The 22,671-nt window shown below is 37.7% G+C and overlaps 1 protein-coding gene across 2 annotated transcripts in view; it reads right to left on the bottom strand.

Annotated features, from left to right (window-relative positions):
* Window positions 1-4,810: 4,810 nt before the first annotated feature.
* The window catches only part of XIRP2 (xin actin binding repeat containing 2), a 296,246-nt gene continuing 278,385 nt past the window's right edge, over window positions 4,811-22,671 (bottom strand). The window contains exons 8-9 of one of the 2 annotated variants that reach the window (XM_030852542.2): window positions 10,843-10,976; window positions 4,811-6,317 (exon numbers count right to left, since the gene is read on the bottom strand). In XM_030852542.2, coding sequence (XP_030708402.2) covers window positions 4,811-6,317; window positions 10,843-10,976 — 1,641 coding nt within the window. Of the gene's footprint in view, window positions 6,318-10,842; window positions 10,977-13,292; window positions 22,657-22,671 lie in introns of those variants that run through there. The other variant, XM_060301488.1, reaches the window with a different exon arrangement.

Consider the following 22,671-nt stretch of genomic DNA (forward strand, 5'->3'; position numbering starts at 1 on the left):
CACAGAGTGACAGGGCTTAACAATGGCCACTCAGTTCCATTTTCATTGCAGTAATTGCTATTTCTCCTACACATCTGAAATATCTGACATATGGTACCAGCTAGGGATTTGCTTCAATCAGTATAGCCATTCTAGTTCAACAATGCTGGGATTTTTAACAATTGCACTGCCATCTTGTGCCCAGTGTCAGGCAGCAAATATTTTAGCTCCAAAATATCATGCCAGAGTCTGCTTTCTTGGGCCACTCCTAGCACCAGCTGGTCCAGGTTGTGTTCTCAAAGACATTGATTCTGAGACAGAGATTAATGTTGGGGATGTTTTATCAGGGTGTGCTCTTGGTTCCAAGGGCAGGGAAGGGATGGGGAAGAAGGCAGATTGGGCAGAAGGAGAAGTTGAGTTGTGTTGTAGGCTCAGTAGAGACCTCAGCCAACCTTACAGGGAGATTGACATTGGAGTGACCCTTCAGATTTGTGCCGGGTTGTCCTTTCATTGATCATTACTGAATACAGTCCATGTTGAGGGAAGTGGCTCTCTTTTGCTAGACCAATCCTGGCAGGGGTCTGAAAGAGAAGAGGTTTCTGTGGGCAGTACTTCCAGCATCTGGGGAAGTAAATCCTTCATTCCTGCAGGGGAATCTTGGCTGTGCATAGTAGAATCCACAACCACATAATTACATCAAAGTAAATTATGATTATGGCAAAATGAAGACAGTTTAGCTTCCAAATCCCCAAATTTCCCACCTGTTTATTTACTACTACTTTGAAGTCTTTCAGTTTAAGAGAACTCTTCGTGGTTATACGTTTTCCTGGGTTGGTTCCCTCTATATCCATAAGCATCAGCTGTAATTAATGGTTTTTTTTAATGTTTTTTATTCCAGTCTGAGAGCTTATATGGAAGGTACCATGATTTATTCTTAAAAAGAAAAATCACTGTGCTAACACATACCAAGGGTTCCATATTTGTGGAATGGCTGTTGACTAGGGCACCACAGTCTATATTTGTCAGGCTTTCTATCCATCAGTTTACTTTCTACAAAGAGATACTATATTAAAAGATAATGATCCTATTGTAGACAATCTACAGCTATTACTTTCCCTCTATCACTTCATTTGCATACAAATACCTAAAGTTTTAAAATTTCTCATAATATTTTAGGGGGGAAATATCCATGGTAAATGAACCTTGTTAGGTAGCTTAAATTAGCCTTTCCAAAAGACTCCATCAAATCTGAGATTAAATTACTTTTAGATTATATTTATCCAAAAATATTTCTTGTCTTCTATTAGAGATAATTTCCATGGGACTGAGACTCCAAATTCTTCAGTACCTCTCATATGCTCTCATGGCTCTTATTTTGAATCTGAGTATTACGTTCATTGCCTATTTCTGAACTCCATGTAAATTCAATTTTTCTAGAGTAAGATTTTATATTACTGTTAATACCTGCAGATTTTTAAACTTTTACATTAGATCTGGAAATCACCCTTGGTTCTCAATAGCATTTCCAGAGAGGAGAAAATGTATTGCACTTCTCTTTCACTGCAACATCTGTGATTGTCTTTCTATAAGTTCATTTTCTCAGCAATGGGAAAACTTTTCTCCTCCTCAGTTGGATAGTAATTAGTAGCCAGTTACTAAAACATAGCAGAGAAAGTATTATTTTTCTATCTTCCAGTTCCTTAAAAAATTAATGTGCCTTTAGAAATTACTCTAGAGATGTTTATAGAGTATTGTTAGTCTGGGGAAAAATATGGCAGCTGCACATGTTGGTTGCACATTAGGGACTGGGTAGTAGGTGTGCATTCTGCAGTATTATTGCACTGTGGGAAAACCATTGTCCTAAACCAAAGAATGTGCTGCCTAGAGTTCCAAATCTCTCACAAGGGTTGATTGTGTGGAAGCTGAAAAAGATAATTCAGCACAGTTTTCTGGGTAACAGGACATTTTTATAAGATTCATTGGAAGGTCCAGTCTTGAAAAAATAATGCAAAACCCCTTACATGCTAAGCTCTGCCATCATACAGCCTCCTCTGGTAAAGCACTTGGTCTATCATGAGCCCATTTTGATTCCTTTGAAAGAGAATTATTTTCCTGGAAATATTAATTTTTATAGCATAAATCTATATATGACATAGTTCTGTGATATAAATCCCAAGTGAAAAATTATTGGGGAAGTTGTTTCATAATATTAATAGATGTAGTTTAAAAAGACTCAAGGTGAAAGGGGATTACTACTGTTATGGACTGAACTGTGTCCCCCTAAAATTAATATGTTGAAGTCCTAACGCCCAGTATCTGGAAAAGTGACTAGATTTGGAGGTTGGGTCTTTGAAGTGATAATTAATGTAAAATGAGGTCATTAAGGTAGGCCCTAATCCAATATAACTGGTGTCATTATAAGAGGAAGAAATCTGGACACAGACCCATACAAAAGAAAGACCATGACAGAAAGAAGATGACCATTTGTAAGCCAAGTAGAGAGGCATCGGAAGAAACCAACTTGCCAACTTGATCTTGGACTTCAGCCTCCAGAATTGTGTGAAAATAAATTTCTGGCTGTTTAAGCTATTCAGTCTGTAGTACTCAGCTATGGCAGCCCCAGCAAACTGATACCCTGTCTGCAACAATAAGAAAACTTGCTGTATTTTGGATTTGTGTGTTTATCTGTACTTTAGTTCCTAAAGCCTGCTATTTATTTAGCTGAAAGATTTTGTCATAGAGTGAAACAATACTCATTACTAAATAAAACAATATTTGGACTTCTACGTATATCTGAATTTTTAAAAAGTCTTACATGTCATCTAAGGAAGGTGATGAAGTCAATAATTAAGATATTTCTGATAAAGAAGATTTTAAAACAATATGTTGTTGATTGAATGAAGGGTAAACAGAAGAACAGTTCATATTTTTCTATTGTTTTCCCTGATATGTACCTTAGCTTATTTTAATCCCAAGTTTTAACATAACTGAACAGTGGACTGGGCTACAAAGATTAAGTGGGCAGAGTCCCAAGGTAGAATTTTTATAAAGAAAGGCACTTTTGTAAAAGCACAGCTGACATTAAGAAACTATATCTTAAGATACTATGTCATGATCATTCATAAATTATTTTTTCTCTATGGAAACATTTGTGTAATTTCAGCAATATGATTGTAGGTATAATGCTGTGTCTTTAAGAATATATGAAGAGCAGTGCAAAAGTGCACTAATTCAATTTAAACAATAATTTTGCTACTGTAGCCCCACAGCTTACTATTTTCTTGGCAGACTCTCACAGTATTCAATTAAATTGAGTAAAAATGTCCCCACAAAAGGTATATGTTGAAGCCCTATCCCCCAATGTGACTGTATTTAGAGGTAGGGCTGTTATAGAGGTAATTAAGGTTAAATGAGGTCCTCGGAGAGGGGCCCTAACCCAATAGGACTAGTGTCTTTACAGAAAGAGGAAGAGACATCAGCAGTGCACCTGCACAGAGGAGAGGCCATATGAGGACAGAGTGAGAGGGCAGCCATCTGTAAGTCAAGGAGAGACGCCTTAGGAGAAACCAATCCTGCTGACACCTTGGTCTTGAACATCCAACCTCTAGAACTGTGAGAGTAAATTTCTCTTGTTTAAGCCATCCACTATGTGGTACTTTGTATGGCAGCCCTAGCAAACTAATAATGTCTCAGGTATCTGTTGAGAACATACTAACAAGAGAGAATCATTATAATTTCTAAAAAGAGCGAGTTTTCAACACTGCATTTTGGTTTGGACAGGCAACGGTCTGTGCTTATGTAGGAAAATATGGGATAAGGCCTGTTTCAGATACGTACATTCTATATCACCAGGAAGCAGCTCATTTATATTCATGTTAGTTTTCTTCTTAGAATCATCAAATGTATTTGAGGAAAGGCAAATTCAGCAGAAAATTCAGAAGCCAAATCTTCTGTTTTCCTAACAGAAAAAATTAATATCCATTAATTAGGATAAGAAAAAAATCTGACAAAATGTAGTGATATCGCTTGTATGTTTATCAATTGCATATAGTAAGCAATTAAAAATGCAATTGGCATAATTCATTTAAGTAACTTCTAAAACCTTTCCAGTTCATTTGATTTCTGAGTATGGACTCCACATTAATTTGAAGAAAACTGATATTTTTCATTACATGTTTATAGACATGTTCCATGATAGTTTAATGTAGGTAATTAATTAAAGAACCACAGTACCGTTTGTATCTTTACAGAAAGAGCAAAAAGGAGAAAGAATATTTTATATTTTCTAACAATACTGTGGCTTTGGTTTAGTATTTAATTTTTCCAGGAGCATGTGTGTGTGTGTGTGTGCGTGCGTGTGTATTAAATATTTGGCCCAAGACAAATACTTCCTAAATCATGGAAAACATACATACTTAGAATGACAATATGTATGGAAAAAAGAAACACAAGTGTTTTGGTTTGCACCCCAGGTGGTTTAATTTTATTTCAGCAGAAATTATAGAGGAAGTTTAAGAACAGTGATAAATGTCAGCAGTATAGAATGTCACCAGTGATGTTATCTGGCATGTTGAAAAACAGAGCAATATACTTAAGTGCCGTTTGACAGGAAAACAGAGCCATGTTGTTTCATCTCTTCGTTCCATTCAGATTCAAACCAATTATGAAAAACAATGTATAGTGTAATACAAGGAATATTCCATTGTGATAGACATGAGATTTCTGAACGTTTACAAGTTCAACAAAAGGTTATCAGAATCCCCAAAGTCCTATTTCAGGGCATTGATATTTCTCGATGCCTGAGTGCAGACTGCAAGTGGCCAGAGATGTTTCACTCCGTGTCACTGTAGCACCTGTTCCTTTTAATTTGCTCTTCCACCGTGAGTTGTTCAAACTGGACCTCCACTGTGGGAAATGGAGGCTCAGCTGTAAATTCACTCCTTGAAGCATCAAAACTTGTGTTTCCATTAATACGTGCTGCTCCTATTGTTTCACCACGCCAATGTCTGATGTCCTTCTCCAATTCTCTTAGATATAAACATGGCATATTTTTAATATGATCTACAGAATCTATTAAATTACTCTTAAAAATGTTCTCATTCTTCGTGGAAAAAGCAGCAATTTTCACAGTGTTAGACAAGAAGAACTGTAGGTTTTTGTTATTTGAGTGGTTTCCTTTGATATTTAAGATATTTGTATCAGAAGAGGGCATTGACCTTTTCCCCTTTACTATGATCCTGTCATTGAGGCCTGACTTGGGGACAGACTGCATAGGACTGCCAGCAGTGGCTCTGTCAGTCTGTTTATCAAGAGCCATAGCCAGTACATTCCCCGAGTAAGTCTTTTCAGATTCAAATACACCAAGTAACTCTGAGATTCTAGAAGCATTTTCTAAGTTTTCAGTTTGATATTCATTTGCAGTGTAGTGCGCTTCACTTGACAGTGGCAATAGATTAGGAAATTCTAAAATAGATGTCTTCTGCCTGCAATTATTCAGATATGACGCTGCTACATAATTGTTATTATTATTCTTATTCAAATTCTCTTTACGACTTTCTGGCACCACCTCATCATCAGTGTTAGTAACCTGTGAAACTTCTGTACCATCAGGTTCATTAGTTTTTTCATTTTTCTCCTTCTCAGCACTCTGCACAACCACATTACTGTTGTCATGAAGATCCATTTCACTTTTCCTCTTATTCTTTGTATCTTTGGGCTCATTCAGCTTATCTTGCACATTCTTATTCCCCTCCTTCTTCTCATCTTTTCTTGCTTCATACATTTCCATTTCTTTGATTCCTGTAACATCCACTTTCTGACACATGTGGATGGGCTGCAGACATGGTTGCAGGAAAGGAATGTTATCTTGTTCTTGTCCTTTATTTTCCACAGTTTTCATGTGTTCTATCTGCGACTCACTTTTAAATTCAGCAGATGTAGAGGTTGTCATTTCCGGTGGCCATTTAGGTTTACACATTTTGAGCTCCTCCTCAAGGGGGAAGGTTTTCTTAGGCATCTCCCTGGAAGGGGGCCAAATGATTTTTAATTTTCCCCTCTCCCCACATTTTCTCAAGTCATCCCTTTGCCCTTCACTGTTACCAGCATCTAAATGTTTATTAAGCTCTCCAAGCATGGGGATATTTTCTGCATTGTTTTTACACATATTTGGTTCTTCATTGGGAGTAAAGTCAACTGAGCTGCTTTGATTTTTGCAATTCCATCGATCTTTATGCTGTTTGTGTCCAAAACCTTCATCATAATTTCCTTTAGATTTGAAAAGTTGTTTAAAGTGAGGTTTACAATATATTTGTCCATGAAGCGATGCATAATTTCCCAAACTGCCAAAAAGAAAAAAAAATTTTAACATTCTAAATATACACTGCAAATTCATAAGGAATTAGGGAATTGATTATTTCAAGAATGAGTCAGAGATTCAGCACAATTAACTTACTGGCAATAGGAATGTGCTTATTAATTGAACATTCCTGTTAGATAATAGTCATCACTAATGCCCTACATGATACTTGTCTCGGAGTATTTAGAATTTCATGCTGTATGTCAGGTATTGGTATAATAGGTATTCTAGTGTAATGCATATGTAGTTATAGATGGTGTAAAATGATAGGACTAAGTCTTTGCTAACTCAGTGAATTGTGTGAGGGGTTTCAGTTTTCAATAAATCCTGAATAGCATACATGCAAAAATCAACTATTTGAGCTTCCTTGTTAACTGGATTTTGAATGAATTGGAAAGCTTGCCTATGCAATTTTTTATCTTGTCTCTTTGGAGAGATTAACAAATAGAATGCCTGTTAAAATTAAAATCAAATTTAGTCAAAGGCAGCAGCAGCATTTTTTGAATATTTCTGAACCTCCACATAAAAACAGAAAGCAAAACTTAAAACCCATGGATAAAATTACAACAGAACTAAGTGACAAGGTATCCTCACCAACCTCAAAATACAAGGAGGCAAGGACAAACCAACAATAGCTACAAGACTAGCATAATAGTTACATCTGTATGGGTGACAGTAGAGGGAGAAATGAAGGTGTCTAATGGACTTGACAATATGAGACCACAAAATAGGCAATATTTCCTGGAAAGTGTCACATGCCAATCAGAGAGCAGCAGCTGAAATTGGGAGGGGTTTTGCCCGTTTCAATAGCCAGTGAGTGCAAAGGCCCTGTGGTAGGAAAGACTGAAGAGGCTAGTGAAATCAAACTCAAAACTGACCCACTGAGATCCCCTCTTAGAACAAGACTCTACCCTGAGAAAAAAAATTATGGGAGTGGAATCAAAATTGAGTTGGATAATGATGACAGAAATGAAAAGAAGGTCCCAATCAACATGGGGGAGAGGATCCAAGGCAGGAAATCCAAGAAGTCAAGCCACCATACTTTTTTGAACAGTATATGAAAACTAGGAGAGGCAGTTCTGTGAAGGTGGGAAAACCATCCTGAATTTTGCTTCCTTCCAAGATTTGTATAAACTAATTCCATATAAAAATGAGCAACAGGAAAGTATCAAGGCCAAATAGTATATGAAGTTATTATAAGAAATGAAAGAATAAAGAGCGTTATAATATCATTGCAGACAATGAAAACATGCTAGAAAAATGTGTTCTCAAAACATCAAAAATTTAACCTAATATTTCAAAATGAGCTAAAAGACATTAAGAAAATGATAAAAGACCTGAAAGAACAGCATGAATTGTAATTAGAAAAAGTCAGAAACAAGGTATCAGATACCAGGAAGAAAATAGAAGTAAAAGGAAAAAAATCAAGTATGTCAGCAATCAAAACTAAATTAAAAGACATACAAGAGCAAATCCATAGAAAGTGTCTTAAGAAAAACAGGAAAATCAAAAGCTGAAAATTTATAATCATAAATGAAAAAGGAGATAAGGATTTGAGAGATAATAGGAGCTCCTGAAGAAGAAAATAATGAAACAAGTTAAATATTAAAAAGCTATAATTTAAGGAACTTTCCCAATATAAAAAAGTATGAAACTACATATTGAAAGAGCACACTAAATAACTGACACTATTGATCCAGAATGACCAATACCACGAAGTATTCTAATAAAATGACTAGGTTTAAGAAAAAATCCTTTGTGTATCTAAAAAGAAGAAAAGACCGTATTACTTATAAGGGCAAGAAAATTAGATTATTATCAGACCTTTCCAACACTTCATGCCAGAAAAAAAAAAGAAATAATGCATATAAGATACTCAATGAAAGAAAATGTAAGCCAAAAATTTTACTTTCTGCAAAACTTACCTTCCATTGTAATGATCACAAATTGTTATCAATATGTAAGAACTCAAGGAATAAAGTTTCTATGAGCCTTTTCAGAGGACTCTACTTGAAAATAAGCTTGAATAACCAGAATGACTATGGAAATGTCAACATAAGGACAGTTCACAAGCATTAAATAAATTGTTATCTATAAACTGAGATGAAATGAGGGCAAAGAGGGAGATAATATGACATGCATTGGCTACATACTATGACACCAAAGACATAGGACAATTTTAAAAAATGGGGTGTGGGTGATCAGAGGGGCAAATGCAATTTTTTAATGCTTTGATAATCAAATCAGTGGTGCTGATAGTTTTGTGATTCCAAAACTTGTTGTCCAAATGAATATGGGAGAGTCTAATTCTGTTATCTCCTTTTCCTTTGAGAACTGGAAGCCCTGAAGTGGAAGAAAGGAGGTCCAGATGTAATAGAGAAGAGGCTAAGCAAAAGGAATGCAATTTTGAATTCAATTTGGAAATATCACTATGAATTCATGATATATTTTTTCTTTATACATAAATATTTACTAGCTCTTAACACTAAAAAAGCTTAGAAATAGTGATCACCCCAGTAGAAAGAGCATCAAGATTGTAGTCTTGAAATATCATTTCTCACTAAAGGAAATCAAGGCTTGGAGAAATAACTGGTTCCAGTAAATGGAACAGTAAGTGCACAAGAGGAACATGGGACATCTAGTCCTATCAGATAATGAGGAAGTTATCACAGATTACTAAGGTCCTGTCAAAAGGATTCAGGATACAACTTGAAGTGGCTTCCACTGGCCAGGGATAGGATAACTGGAGTTTCAGTAATGATGATAATTGCATCTGATTGAAACCAGTCGAATATGTGTAACTCTGTGAGTTTATAAAGACATTAAAATATTTTAAAAGTGGTTATCTCTAGGTGGTAAGAAACCATTACATTAAATTGTTAAATAAATAACTGATACATTCACAAAACTGGTAAATAAAGGGAAAGAATTATGTACTTATTCTGCCTTTCCTTTATCAGTTGTACCCCTGTGTAACCAAATAGCAAATGAGGGGAAGCATCTTCCATAAAAGTATTCTCATCATGAAAAAGGAAGAACAAAATTAGAGTATCAGCATTTTGCAAACATCAATTAATGGATATAGGTATTAAGCTTCAATACCTGCTACGATCACAAAATGGGAAAAGCAGACTCCCTATGTTCTTTCAAAAGGAATCTAATCTTAGTTTAAACTAGAACCTAGATTCAGCTGACAGTCTGTTGAAAATACAAAGGATAAAGGAGCATGTGAACTGCACTGTGAGTGTGCAATCAGCAATTCCAGACTGTGGAAAACTCTACCAGTCAAATATCCTGGGTCCTTCACAAATAGATTGTAAGAAATGAAAGGAATGGATGGAAAGTCTATAGATTAAAAAGACGTGAAAGACATATCAGAGTTTTAAAAACGGACAAAACTAGAGTATAGAATCTCGGAAAGCACATTTGGATAAATAAAACTATAAAAATGCAAGGAAACAATTACTACAAAGGATACCATTTACTCACACGCAAGAGACAGGTTGTGTTTGGGTGGGGCCCAGGGAGGAAAGAGCTTCTGGAATGACTAGCAATGTCGTATTTCTTGACCTTGACAGTGGTTACAATATGTTTACTTTATAATAATTTAGTGAGCCACATACTTGCTTTGTTTGTTTTTTTTTTGTATTTGTGGGGTTTTATATCATGATTTTTTAAAACAGCAGTCATTGAATAAATATTTTTGAGTCCTTATTGTATATCTGTGTTCACTAGGTGTTGGCAAGACAAACATTAATACATTTCCTACAGCCAGTGACAACTACATTAGATTGTGTTAAGAACGGGGCAAGCACAGGGGATGCTGTGATCCACACAGGGGAGTTAAAGCAGGCTTCGTCAAAGACATAAAGTCTCAGTTGAGATCTGAAGAATGAGTGGTTATTAGCTGGGTGGAGAGCTGGGAGAGAGGCATGGGAAAACTCCTCCAAGGAGCAGCAATAACATTTGGACAGCTAGATGTGAGAGAGAAAAATAATGATTTTGAGGAACTGAAAGAAATTCATGAAAAGTAACATGCAACAGGAGGAAGGGGTGTTGGGAGATGAGAAGGGACAAGATCTTGACGTGCCTTTTAATTCATATTTAGATGTTAATTTTGGGGAGAGAGGAAGCCATTATATGTTTTAAACTGAGAAGGGCTCTCAGATTTGCATTTTAGAAAGATCATTCCCCCTGCACTATGGAGCATGCCACTGGGGCAGGTTGGTGGTGGTGAGAGTAACACTTGATTTTTCTTATTTATGTGATCTCCATGCTGGGACAAAAGGGACCCTTCTGGATTTGATTAAGAAAGCAAAATGTCAAAAGGAAAAAGGTCACAGCCATCCTGAGCAACACATAACAGAACATGATCACATTCCTGTTTGGTGTTGTTTTAACTGATGGCAACAGGATCTGGAAAAGTTGACATCTTTCTAGAGACATGATGTTATAAGTATACTGCAGACTGTTCAAATATTTGTGCCCCAGACCACAAAACATTTTACCTCAGTTTACTGTTGCAATGGTGGCAGCGGAAACAGGATTTATGAAAACTCTGCCTGTCTGCTACTAGGCACTCCATTGGATAAACCGTCTTCTGACAAAGTATACATATTTCCTTGTCTTGGAGTTGCAGTTTCTAAAAATAAAAATTTATAAAAGCTTATGTAATATTGTCTTCAGTCACATCGTTAAAACAAAACAAACAGCAACAGCATATTAACTGGCCATGCAGTTAGAGTAGAAAGCGCTAACACTACTGCCCTGGCTCCTCCGGATGCAGGACATCCCACCAACAGGTTTAAGGTCCTGGTACAATCAACCTTATTCTAGTGTCTCTATTATTTATACATCGTAAAAGTGGATTTTATTATTTAAGGAAACAATACATGAGTATAACGTGTTCATTAACTTTAATACATTCAAAAGAAAATATATAGGGAACTCAGCCATGAGGAGCCCTGAGAGCACTTATCATTCTAAATAACTCGGCTTTCCATATATATAAAGGTTTACACCTAACTTGGTCCAAAGTGTTTGTTTTTAAAGCATTCTGAAGAGATTTTCCCGAAACATATACATATCTTTTTCAGCTGATACTGTGTTTGTTTAGATATTTTCTTGATGGCTTAGTGTTGACTCTCTAACACCAGTTCTTTTTTTTTTTTTTTTTTTTTTTTTTTTTTTGCGGTACGCGGGCCTCTCCTGTTGCGGAGCACAGGCTCCGGACGCGCAGGCTCAGCGGCCATGGCTCACGAGCCCAGCCGCTCCGCGGCATGTGGGATCTTCCCAGACCGCGGCACGAACCCACGTCCCCTGCATTGGCAGGTGGACTCGCAACCACCGCGCCACCAGGGAAGCCCTAACCCCAGTTCTTAACTTTCAGATGAGCCTCCTAAATACACTGAAATGTTCAGGACCATTTGTCCTCAATCTAAACGGCTTAAGATTTTATGCCTCTGGGGATTCTTATATCTGCCTCTTATGATTTTCCTCCCTGTACCTACAGTCACATGCTGCTGCTCGCATGTGAATGCCAGCTCCTATGAATAATAGTAGTTATATTACTAACCAGTGTTTGTATAATGGTTCAAAACTGACACAGAACTTTCACCGGAGTATTGTTTTGATCTTCACAACAATCCTGTGAGAATAAGTAAGCTTTCATAGTAGTTATATACAAGAGCATATAGGCTCAATGTTCTTTATATAAAAAAAAATACATACACTTTAATGCTTTGATGCTCAATTTTGGCTACTGAGAAATCCCCTTGGTTGATTTTGTTCTACTAGGAGACACACTTCTATATTTAATACCATTTTCCTTGTGTTTTTTGTTTGTAGTTATCTTAGAAACTGAGCATTTGAAATTAATTAGACAGCTTTGCTTAATTATGCCAGAAGCAAGTACATTAAGAAATCATATTAACCTGATAAACTAGACACATATGTTGCAAATATGATAGAGGCAGAATTATTAGTTTCAGCAGTTTTTATTTTTAAACTTGCTACTTCAGTCTGTCCAAAAGAATGCACTACATTAATTATGTCAAGTCTTTTTATTGTGAAGTTTCATTAATTGTAAAAAGCAGGAAAATATAAAGAAATGAGCTGTTCTCTGACGTTAAAAAATTTGTACTAAGTTCATATGTTTTAAATCTCCCTCCTTCCAAATATAATCATATTTTAAAATTATTGTCCATGTTCATCTGTGAATGAGGCCAACTGAGCTATAATTTGGGGTTTAAAAAAGGTGAAAAAATCATTTATAGAAAAAAAAAACAGTGGCAGTAGAGAGAGCTAATTCCATCCAACTCAGTAACAATAATTTATATACAAAAGGTCTAATTCCATACCTACACTTTTGTCAGAGATCCCAATCAATAAAAATCCTTAAAACACATATGAAGAGTGTAAATTGTTTCTTGGATTATTAACAGGCTGTGTTGAATTCAAGCTCAAACACCACTTACGTCTGACAGTTAAAAATCTGTCAACAGTAGGTCAAGGAATATTATTTAATATTGTCTGTAACAAGTGGTTGAAATAATAACTTTTCATAAGACATATTCATAATGTGCTAATGGTATACAATGATTAATAAATATATAGTTCCATATAATAGTTAATACTATCACAATAACAATTATTATTATACCTGCTGCTTTATCCAAAGCCTTATTTACGTTGACAAACACAGGTCCCAATAATCTATATAGTAGTATTTGTTACTCTCACAAAGTGCTGGTGAATCATATTAAATTCCTTTGTAAAGAGAAAGTAGTAAAAGCAAGCATTGTAAAGGGAAGGATATCAACAACCAGGGAAAGCTGTTAGTTTTAGGTTATGTTGTTTAGTACTTTCCAGGTACTCTTTTATCTGCAAATCGTCTTAGTTATGGAACAGGTGCCTTTAAATGGGTTAATCTTACTTCACTCTTTGCAAGCTCATTTACCACTCATAAATGCAGATTCCTCTTGGAAGGTGGTTTTCATCTCAGTTGCAGAAGCATCTGAGGTTGCACATCCCAGGTTTTTAAAAACTCTTTCACTCTCCTGCCACGTCTGTTGAAAATTCCTCCTGAGTTCTGTAGGTGAATCAGAAACATCTAAAATATGGCCAGCGATGACATCCTCATAGGTTGGTGGGGCGTGCTTGAAGTCAAAGCCGGATCTGCCAGCTTCTGAGCCTTGTGATGAAGAGACCATCATCCTCGACCCAACAGCTTGACTCTCAAATGCATCCACACCTGAGAAAAGTTCACTTAGAGATCTTGTTTCAGAGCAGATGTTGGGCGGCTTAACAGGCATCGTTTCTTGCAGCTCTCTAGGATGACTGTGAGAAAAGCCGGTAAAGCTAGCGCTTTCTAAAGATGATAATCCAAATTCCTCCTTACAAAATGTACGACTTTCTTGTTTTATATTATGGTTTGCTTCTCCATTTGCATAAACTCTTCTATTTGACTTTGCGTCAAAACCTAGGCCATCCTCAAATCCCCTGAACCATCTGTTTATTTCATTTTCATGGTCATTCATGACATTTTCAGCCACTTGAGCAGTCTGGTTGGCGGCTTCATACCTCTGCACGTGCTCTGATAGGTGAGGTTTTTCGACTTGGCGGATGATTTCGACTGCGTCAAAACTCACAGTATCTGGCACTCTGCGCTTAGTGGAATTTACTCCATCTTTGTGAACGTAAGTCGCCCTTTTCCCTACTTTCCTTTCTTCCTCTTGAGCTTCCATGGATTCTCTGAAGGAACCACTATCAGCGTGATTTACACTTATAGGTATTGTGATTGTAGGTGGAGAGTCCCTACCACGAGCCTCTATCTTAATTTGACGACGAAGTGTTGCAGGAGATGTGATGATCTCAGTCCTCTTCTCTACAATGGGCACCGGGGTTACGGATGAACCTGGGACGGTCCCCCTGGATAACTTCGCAGTGGTGTCTTTGAGTTTGACAAGCTGTTCAGAGTGACTCTTGGGTGGAGACGGGGAGGTATTTGCTCTGAGAATTCTAGGTGGTTGTGACACAGGTCTTGGTGATGGTTCAGCAAAACTGTCCTTTTCAGGGGACTGGGAAAGCTTATCCTTAGCAGAGGTTTCTGTTGGCCGTGCAGTAGACTCGATTGTTATGAAAGTTGGTGATGGCGGGCGTGTTTTTAAAGAGGGAGGAGAAGTCTTGGCATCAACTAGTTTAATTTCCTGATGGGTTTTCACATGATGCTGAGCAGTTGCTTCTTGATGAGTTGCTACTTGGTGGTGCTCTGTTTTTTCTACAATTGTATTTTCTTTCTGCTCAGTGTTTTTATTATAGCTGACATCAGCATTAGACACTTTAGATAATGTTTCATTAACACTAGTAGCTTTATTTCTCTGCTTTCCTGCTTTAGAGGATATCATGGCTGTTTGAATTATCTTTTCACAGGACACAAGCCTATCCTCTGCCTGAGTTTTAATGTGCATTATTTCTTCTTTGATTTTTTCTATGTTATTCTCCATAGCAATGCGAAGTCCATATTCTCTTTTTTCTTCACTTAATAGCCATACTGGAATAATATTTAAGAGCATCTGAAATGTTTTAATGCCATTTTTATCTGGCTCTGCTTCAAACTCTTTTACCCTAGACAAAATCTGTTGTAGTTCTTCACGTTTTCTCAAGAATTCCAATATATTTACCGCACATTTTCCATCTTCCTGCTGGGATTCTCTCACAGAGGAAAATAAAGATTTGTCCTGTGTCATCTCTTGCTTTGAATCTTTAGTGTTAGAAAAGACTTGTTTCTGTTGTAGGCCCTTGACGCCAAGACATTTTTCTTCTTGCAGATTATTACATGGCTGGGGCAACTTTTTATGTTCACCTTGACTTTCAGAAGTCTGTATATATGTTTGGTGAAAATTCTGAGTCTGTGAATCAAGATGTGCACCAGTAACCTTTTGTTTGACTACCTTCTGGGCTGATTTATTCAAATGTTCTTGTTTTCTTTCAACTACTAGTTTTTCTTTCTTTGGACCAATCATTGGTGGTCCCTGAATTGTTTCTGCACTTCCTGGAAGTTTCCCACTCTCAGATTCTCTAAATTCTTTTTGCTTCTCATGAAATATATTGAGCTTACTTTCACGGCTTTTCTCTGTGGATTCTGTAGGCAGTTTTACTGTTACTGTCTTCTCCTTCGTCGGTAACTGATAATATTTTTCAGCCACCAATTGCTTATTGCTACATTCAGTCCTTGCTTCTGTTTTCTCGGTTTCCTGGTACTGTTGTTTGGTAATGGTTTGAACATCAACTTCAGCTTGCTTTTCATGGCTTTCAGAGCTGTGGCTTGTTTCATTTAACTTACGGTCTAGAGTTGGAAGCTTGATGGTTTTAACTTTGAAACTGGGGGAAACTGGTTTGCTTTGGGGCAAGTGCAACTGCTCCAGATACTTCTTCTGTTGTGTTTGCTGTGTCCTACATTCTTGGTGACTCTGTTTAATTTCACGAGCTGATTTAGATTGGATCATGTCCCTTGAGCTCTGCAAAACTTCCTTTTTCACGGTATCTTTGTCTTCTGAGGCTGTTGGAACACGCTGGAGCCTCTTGGCAGTGAATGTCACTGCTGGTGTTGTGGAAAGCTGGTTATCGGTACACACTCCTAGTACTTGAGAAAGACTTTGAGAGACTGGGTTGGTTTGAGCCACAGTGACCCCTGAATCCATTCCAGCTAGGGGGACCTCCTCCTTTGTTTTTTGTAACAGCACTTCCTTTTTCAACTCTGATACGTTTTGATTTTGGCTTTCTGTTTTGACTAGGTTGTAGCAAGAACTCTCCTGTTTTTTCTGTTTTTCAAGTTCTTCTCTTTGTTGTCTGTATTTTTCTTCAGCTATCATTAAAGGCGTCTTAAATTTTCTCATATAAGGTTTTGGACTTTGCTGTCCTGAACCTGCTGGAAATGAATGGGATTTTACAAGAGGTGCTATCAGTTTTTCCTTGGGTGGTGAAGTTTCTGGAACTGTCTGTGAGAGAGACCTTGTAGAGTCCATAGATAATTGTTTTCTTTTATCAAGACTTTTTCTAGATACGTTCTGCTTTGTCTCTATGTGTTCACTGCTACTTGCCATTATTACTCTTTTCTGATCCTTTGAGGGAGTAATTTTACATTCCATATCTGGTGGTGAATTTTCCAATTCAACTTTTGGGGAACTATGATTCTTCTTATCTGCTATCTGCTTGGGAAATTTGGGTTTGGGGAGTGTGGGAGGTGGCAAACGTCCTCCAGATTTTCCTGTTATGATTTTAGCCTGAGAGCTTGAGGCTTCTTCTTGGGAATATTGTATGAATGCTCCACTGTGCTTTTCTTGAACAGAAGAGGAGAGGAGATGTGCTGGTTTTAGAGATGGAGCTGGCGGAGGGGGAGGTGGTGGAAACATTGCTAGACATTCTCTTTCAAACTTCTCATCTTCTGGTGGTGGAGGAAGAGGGAGGCCTGGGAAATTCTCAAATTCAGCCTTTATTTTCTCTGTGGACAGTGAGGGAAGAAACACATTTTTTTCAGGCAACATCATGAAAGGAGGTGGAGGAGGAAGAGGAAATTCAATTTCAGCTGATGAATTGGAAGGTAGAGGAGAAGGTGGAGATGGAGGTGGAAGAGGGAACTCACTTTCTTTTGCATTATTTTCAGGGTTACAGTTGATTGGATTAAAGGACATTTCCATTGCCATTTTTAAGTCTTTGGAAGTATTTGTCTTCGTTAGAAAGTCCTGGCTTTTCAGATGAATATCAGTCTGCTTTTTGTCAGTTGCCTTAAATTTATTGTGGCTTTTTTGGGCGACTTTCACTTCTGTTACATTTGACATGTCTTGATCCACAGGCAAAGTCTGCCACACTGGTTGAGGGGTCATGTTCTTTTTCTTTATATCTTTATTAGAATATTGCATTTCTTGCTTTAACAGAGTCTGCTTCTGAAAGTCCTCTGAAACTTCACATGTTTCTCCAGCCATCTTGTTGACTGGACCCTGGGTTAAACTGGGTTTAGAGCTTTGTGTATCTGTTGATGTTTTAGTGTTTTTGGTATGTTTAGGACTCTTGTCAGGTAAAGCCTCAATCTTCTGGTGGTCATTCCTCACTTCACAAGTTTCAGTCTGTTGCTTTCCAATTGTTTTATCAATAGATTGAGTAAAGACAGCATCCTTCTTCTGTTCTCTCACTGTCTCTGATTCCTTGGTTTTTAGATGTTCCCTAACTGACACAGTTGAAGTCAGTTGTCCACTCACATGTTCATCTCTAAGATGTTGCTCTGTTGTGTTATCAGTCCAGATACCCATTCTGTCTCCTGATCCCAACACATTTTTAATAGCTTTGTGCTGTGAATTAGATAACCTTCTAAGGTTTTTCTCAAGAGCATCATTGTTTTGTTCACGATCTATGACAATCTTTACGGTGCCCTTGGGGGCTTTTGGAAGATGAACCTCAGTTCTTTCTTCTCTTAAATCCCCATGACAAGGTTTGCCTCTAGTTTGATTAAGAATGTCTGCTCCCCCCTGCCACCTGGCTGCTGGCTCAAACGGTCCTGGTCTTGGCTGAAGAACGCTTGTTTTGTCCCTCTGGACAGCCACCTGATGATTCTCGATTTTCTGCTCTTCCTCAGATCCTACCATCACAGATTGCACATCTTCTTTGATTACACTTTTTTTATTTACCTCTTTGAAAGCTCTTTGTGCTTCTTTTAGGTTCCTTAATGATGCTTCAAGGTCATCTCGGATAAGCTCCTTTTTCAGGATTTCCATCCTTGTGTTTGCAGTCTTTTCAAGGCATTCAGTAGCTTTCTCTATATCCCCAGGGACGACATCAGGCTGTTTAGATTCTTTCCATTTTTGGTTTGATTCCTTCAGTGACTTGAGTGTGGCCAGCATGTCACCTTTTATAATTTCTTCTGTTTTAGCCACTGTTTTCTGACTTATGGCCTGGCTCAGGGAATTTAGGGTTGACTTCAAATCACCTTTTATGATTTCTTCTTTGGGTGACTTACAAGATGTACTCTGAGGCTCTGTCAGAAAAACCTTAACTGTATTATGCACATCTCCTGGGATGATGTCAGTTTCATTAACAGTACGTTCAACCTGAGATTGCCTTTTCTTTAATAACAGTTTTGTACCTTCTACATCGCCACCAATTACATCTTCCTCTTTTTCTTGTTTCCTAGCTGTTAGTGTTTCATCTGACCATGTCTGGAGCTGTCTGAGATAATCCAAAGCTCCAGTTTCTATGCATGTTGTAAAAAACTGAACATTTCCCCTCTCAGAGGCATCGATTTTAACCCTTTCAGATATTTTATTGTTTGATATGGAAGATAGCAAATTATGAATGGTACGTTTTACATCACCCCCTATTACTTCTTCACGCTTAATTGTGTCACCAGCATTTTCATGAAGAAGACAATAGATAGTCATGTGAACATCACCTCTTTCATCTTCCTGAATCAAAATGCCTTTCTTTACAGATCCTTCCTCGGAGAACAGGTTTTTTATTGCTTGTTGGACATCACCACTCACTATCTCTTCTTTTTCAGCATGAAATTCTGTTGATCTGTTTAATAATTGAGTTTTGGTCAAATTAACGTTTCCCTTCTCTTCTTCACTAACCAAAATCTCTCTTTTCTTACAGTCTCTTTTGGAAAGTAGCTTCACCATTATACTTCTGAGGTCAACCCTGACGATTTCTTCTTTCTGTATCTCAGGAGAGGCTTGATTCAGGAGCTTGTATTTTGCCATTCGAACATCCCCAACTTCATCAGCTTCAATGATGATTCCAGGAGCCTCAATAACTTTTTGAGAGTAGAGTTCTCCTAAGGTTTCTTTAATGCTCTTGCCAATAACTTCCACCTTTTCTACCCTACTTTCAGTAAATTCATGAAGGGGTGTAGTTTCAAAGAGCCATGTAGTTGTCTTGACATCAGAAGGAGGGATTTCTTCCTTGGTGATTTTTGTGATGCTTTCATCTGCTTCCTTAATAGAATCTAAAGTTTGGTTTTCAAAAAGCCATACTGCCTGCTTCACATCACCTTTCTGCATATCTTCCTGGGTGACTGTTTTGATATTTTCATATCCTGACCCTTCTCCTCTCAGCTCATCTAGAGTGTGGGTCTCAAATAGCCAAGTAGATGTTTTAACATTGCCCTTTTGTATTTCATTGACACTTACTGTTCTTATATAAGTCTTCTTATCCAAATTTTCAGACTCAAAGAATTGTTTACTTGTCTTTACATCCCCACCTTGAATATAGTCTACAGTGGGCACAATACCATGTGGCTCTTTTGCAATCTGATCCAGTGGCTGGGTTTCAAATCTGTATCTGACAGAACTAACATCTCCCTTCTGAATGTCTTCTTGTGTGACAGATTTAATAACATACACAGTCTCTGATTCATTAATGGAGTCTAATGGTTTCGTTTCAAAAAGCCACCTTGTCCCTCGTACATCTCCATGAATTACCTCTTCCTTTTTAACTGTTGTCACTTCATGATAACACCCTTCTCCATCTTGAATTGCATAGAGTGGATGGGTTTCAAAGAGCATTCTGTAGCTTTTTACGTCACCCTTTATTGCTTCTTCAGTAATTGTTTTCTTGGTGCTAATATAGTCAGATTCTTCTTTAATCTCGTCTAAAGAAAAGGTCTCAAAAATAAAGCACCCCTTTCTTACATCTCCACCTTGTATGTCTGTCACTGTCTTAACTAATTTATCACCTTCTTGGCTTTCTTTTATCATATCAATTGGTTGGTTTTCAAAAAGCCACCTGCAGTTTAAAACACTGCCTTTCTGAATATCTTCAGTCTTTAGGGTTTTGATCTTTTTCAAAACTTCCTCTGAACTGGAACTTATAGAATCTAAGGACTGACTTTCAAATTTATGCCGCAGGCTGGAGACATCCCCAGCTTGGATATCCATTTCCACGGCCTTGATTTCCTTTCCTTCTTCTCCTTTTATGCTGTCCAAATTTTCTGTCTCAAAAAGAAAGCATGCTGTACGAACATCCCCACCATGGATTTCCTCCTGTTTTACAGTTTGCAATTTGACTGTTGCTTCGGAGTCATCTTTTATGGAATCAAGTGACTGAGTTTCAAAGAGCCAAGTACAGGCTTTGACATCTCCCTTATGAATTTCTTCACTGCCAGTCATTAATGAAACTTTTTCATAAAGAGACTCCATTGGCTGGGTTTCAAAAAGCCATCTACAGGTTTTGACATCCCCTTTAATAATATCTGTAGCTTGTTCAGTTTTACTTTCTACTTCTTCCATATTACTAAAATATTTAATCGCATCAAGAGGTTGGGTTTCAAACAGCCATTTAGCAGATTTCACGTTCCCAGTCTGTATTTCTTGAGCAGATATTCCTCTAATTATCTGAAATTTATGAATGCTTTCATCAAACTGGTCAATGGGCCTTGTTTCAAAAAGCCACCTACAGCTTCTTACATCCCCTCTTAGGATTTCTTCTTGCTGGACTGTCTTTACTTGATGATATTTTCCAAGGTGATCTTGAATGGCATACAATGGTGTTGTTTCAAAGAGTGATTTATTTAACTCCACAGCACCTCTTGTGACTCCTTCCACCTCTATTTTATCCGATGCATCAAATTTAATTAAGTTGTTTGATTCAAAGATACGTGTGTAATTCCTTACATCTCCTCTGTCAACCTCTTCAAGTTTCACTGTTCGTACGTACTCTTTTTTATCTTCTCTAATCTCTTCCAGAGGTTGGGTTTCAAAAATCCATTTCTGGTGCCTAACATCCCCCTTTTCTTCTTCAGAAGTAGTAATTTTTTGAAGTTTTCCAACATCAGGGCTATCTTTTAAAGCCTTTATTGGAAGTGTTTCAAATAAATGCTTAGTAGTTTGTACATCACCCCCTATTATCTCTTCAGACCTTAGAGGGTCTGCATCAGGAACTTCTTTTAGAATATCTAATGGCTGTGTTTCAAACATCCAACACTTTCTAGAGACATCTGTACCTATTACTGTTTCCTTTTCAGTGATGACCTCTTCTGACTCTTCTTTGATTTTCTCCAAAGGTTGGGTTTCAAATAACCACTTTGCCCTACTCACCCCACCTTTGATATTTTCTTCCATGGATATTCCTCTGATGACTTTAATTTCTGTTATATCCTTGTTAATTGTGTCTAAGGGCTGTGTTTCAAACATCCAACGTGCTCTTCTCACATCCCCCTTTTCAACATCTTCTCTGTGAACGGTTTTAATTTCTAGCATTTGACCTGAACCATCTCTAATAACATATAATGGTTGAGTTTCAAAACACTTTATACTTCTCTTAACATTTCCCTTAATTTCTTTGAGCTCAGACCTGAGTTGCAGTAGGTGCACCTCATCTACTGAGTGAAGGTGTCTAAGTTGATCCAGATGTTGAGTTTCAAACATGTATCTCACAGTCTTGACATCCCCCCTGGTTATGTCCTTTATGGCAGTTACTACTGATTCTTCTTGACTTTGATGCATTTTATGCATTGAGTCTAATGGCTTTGTTTCAAACATCCACCGCGCTGTGCAGACATCTCCTCTGGCTAGCTCAGGAATTTTCTCAGCATTTTCTTCAGTGACAGAAGAATGATCCCCCAGAGTATCGATGGGTTGGGTTTCAAACATCCATGTTGTGTATCTCACATCACCACCAGCAATGATTTCTCGATCAGTGATGCCCTTGGAGATGTTATCTTCATCTGGAGAGCCATTGTTAATGGAATCTAATGGCTGATTCTCAAAGATCCATCTCATGGACTGCACTTCCCCCTTCAGAATTTCATCCCACTCCAAGTGTTCTCTTTCCGAGTTCAGACATTTTTGAGAACTGTCATTCGTATTTTCAAAAACATACCGGGCTTGCTGCACATCTGCTGAAACTGAGCTCCCCAGGTTCACTTGACGAGAAACAATCTCAGAAACCTCACTGATATAATCTTTTTCTAAGTTTTTTCTTAACTCAGGATGGATGTGTTTATATAAACGGTTTAATTCATACAAATTTCTTTGCTTGGAATATAATTCTTTGGGGACTGGTGGTATTCTAGGAGGGCTGGGGAGTTCAGGGGACTGGGAAAATGCTGTCACATCTATTGGAGTTTGAAGTATGTCAGGTGGGGGAGGAGGAAATTCTTCTGCCTTTTCCGAAGAAGTGGCATTAACTTGTGCCAGAGTCGAGGAAGTGGCACTGTGGTCACTGTATCTTGTGGTTGATGTTTCCTTCCTCTGGCTGGTTGAAGTGGAAGAAGTGGAAGAGGTACCCACAATTGATGATGGCTTTAAAGTCTCTTCATATTCATTTTCAATCTTTAAGGGAGAGAA

Source organism: Globicephala melas, chromosome 7 (genome assembly GCF_963455315.2).
Source record: "Globicephala melas chromosome 7, mGloMel1.2, whole genome shotgun sequence".
Lineage (NCBI taxonomy): Eukaryota > Metazoa > Chordata > Mammalia > Artiodactyla > Delphinidae > Globicephala > Globicephala melas.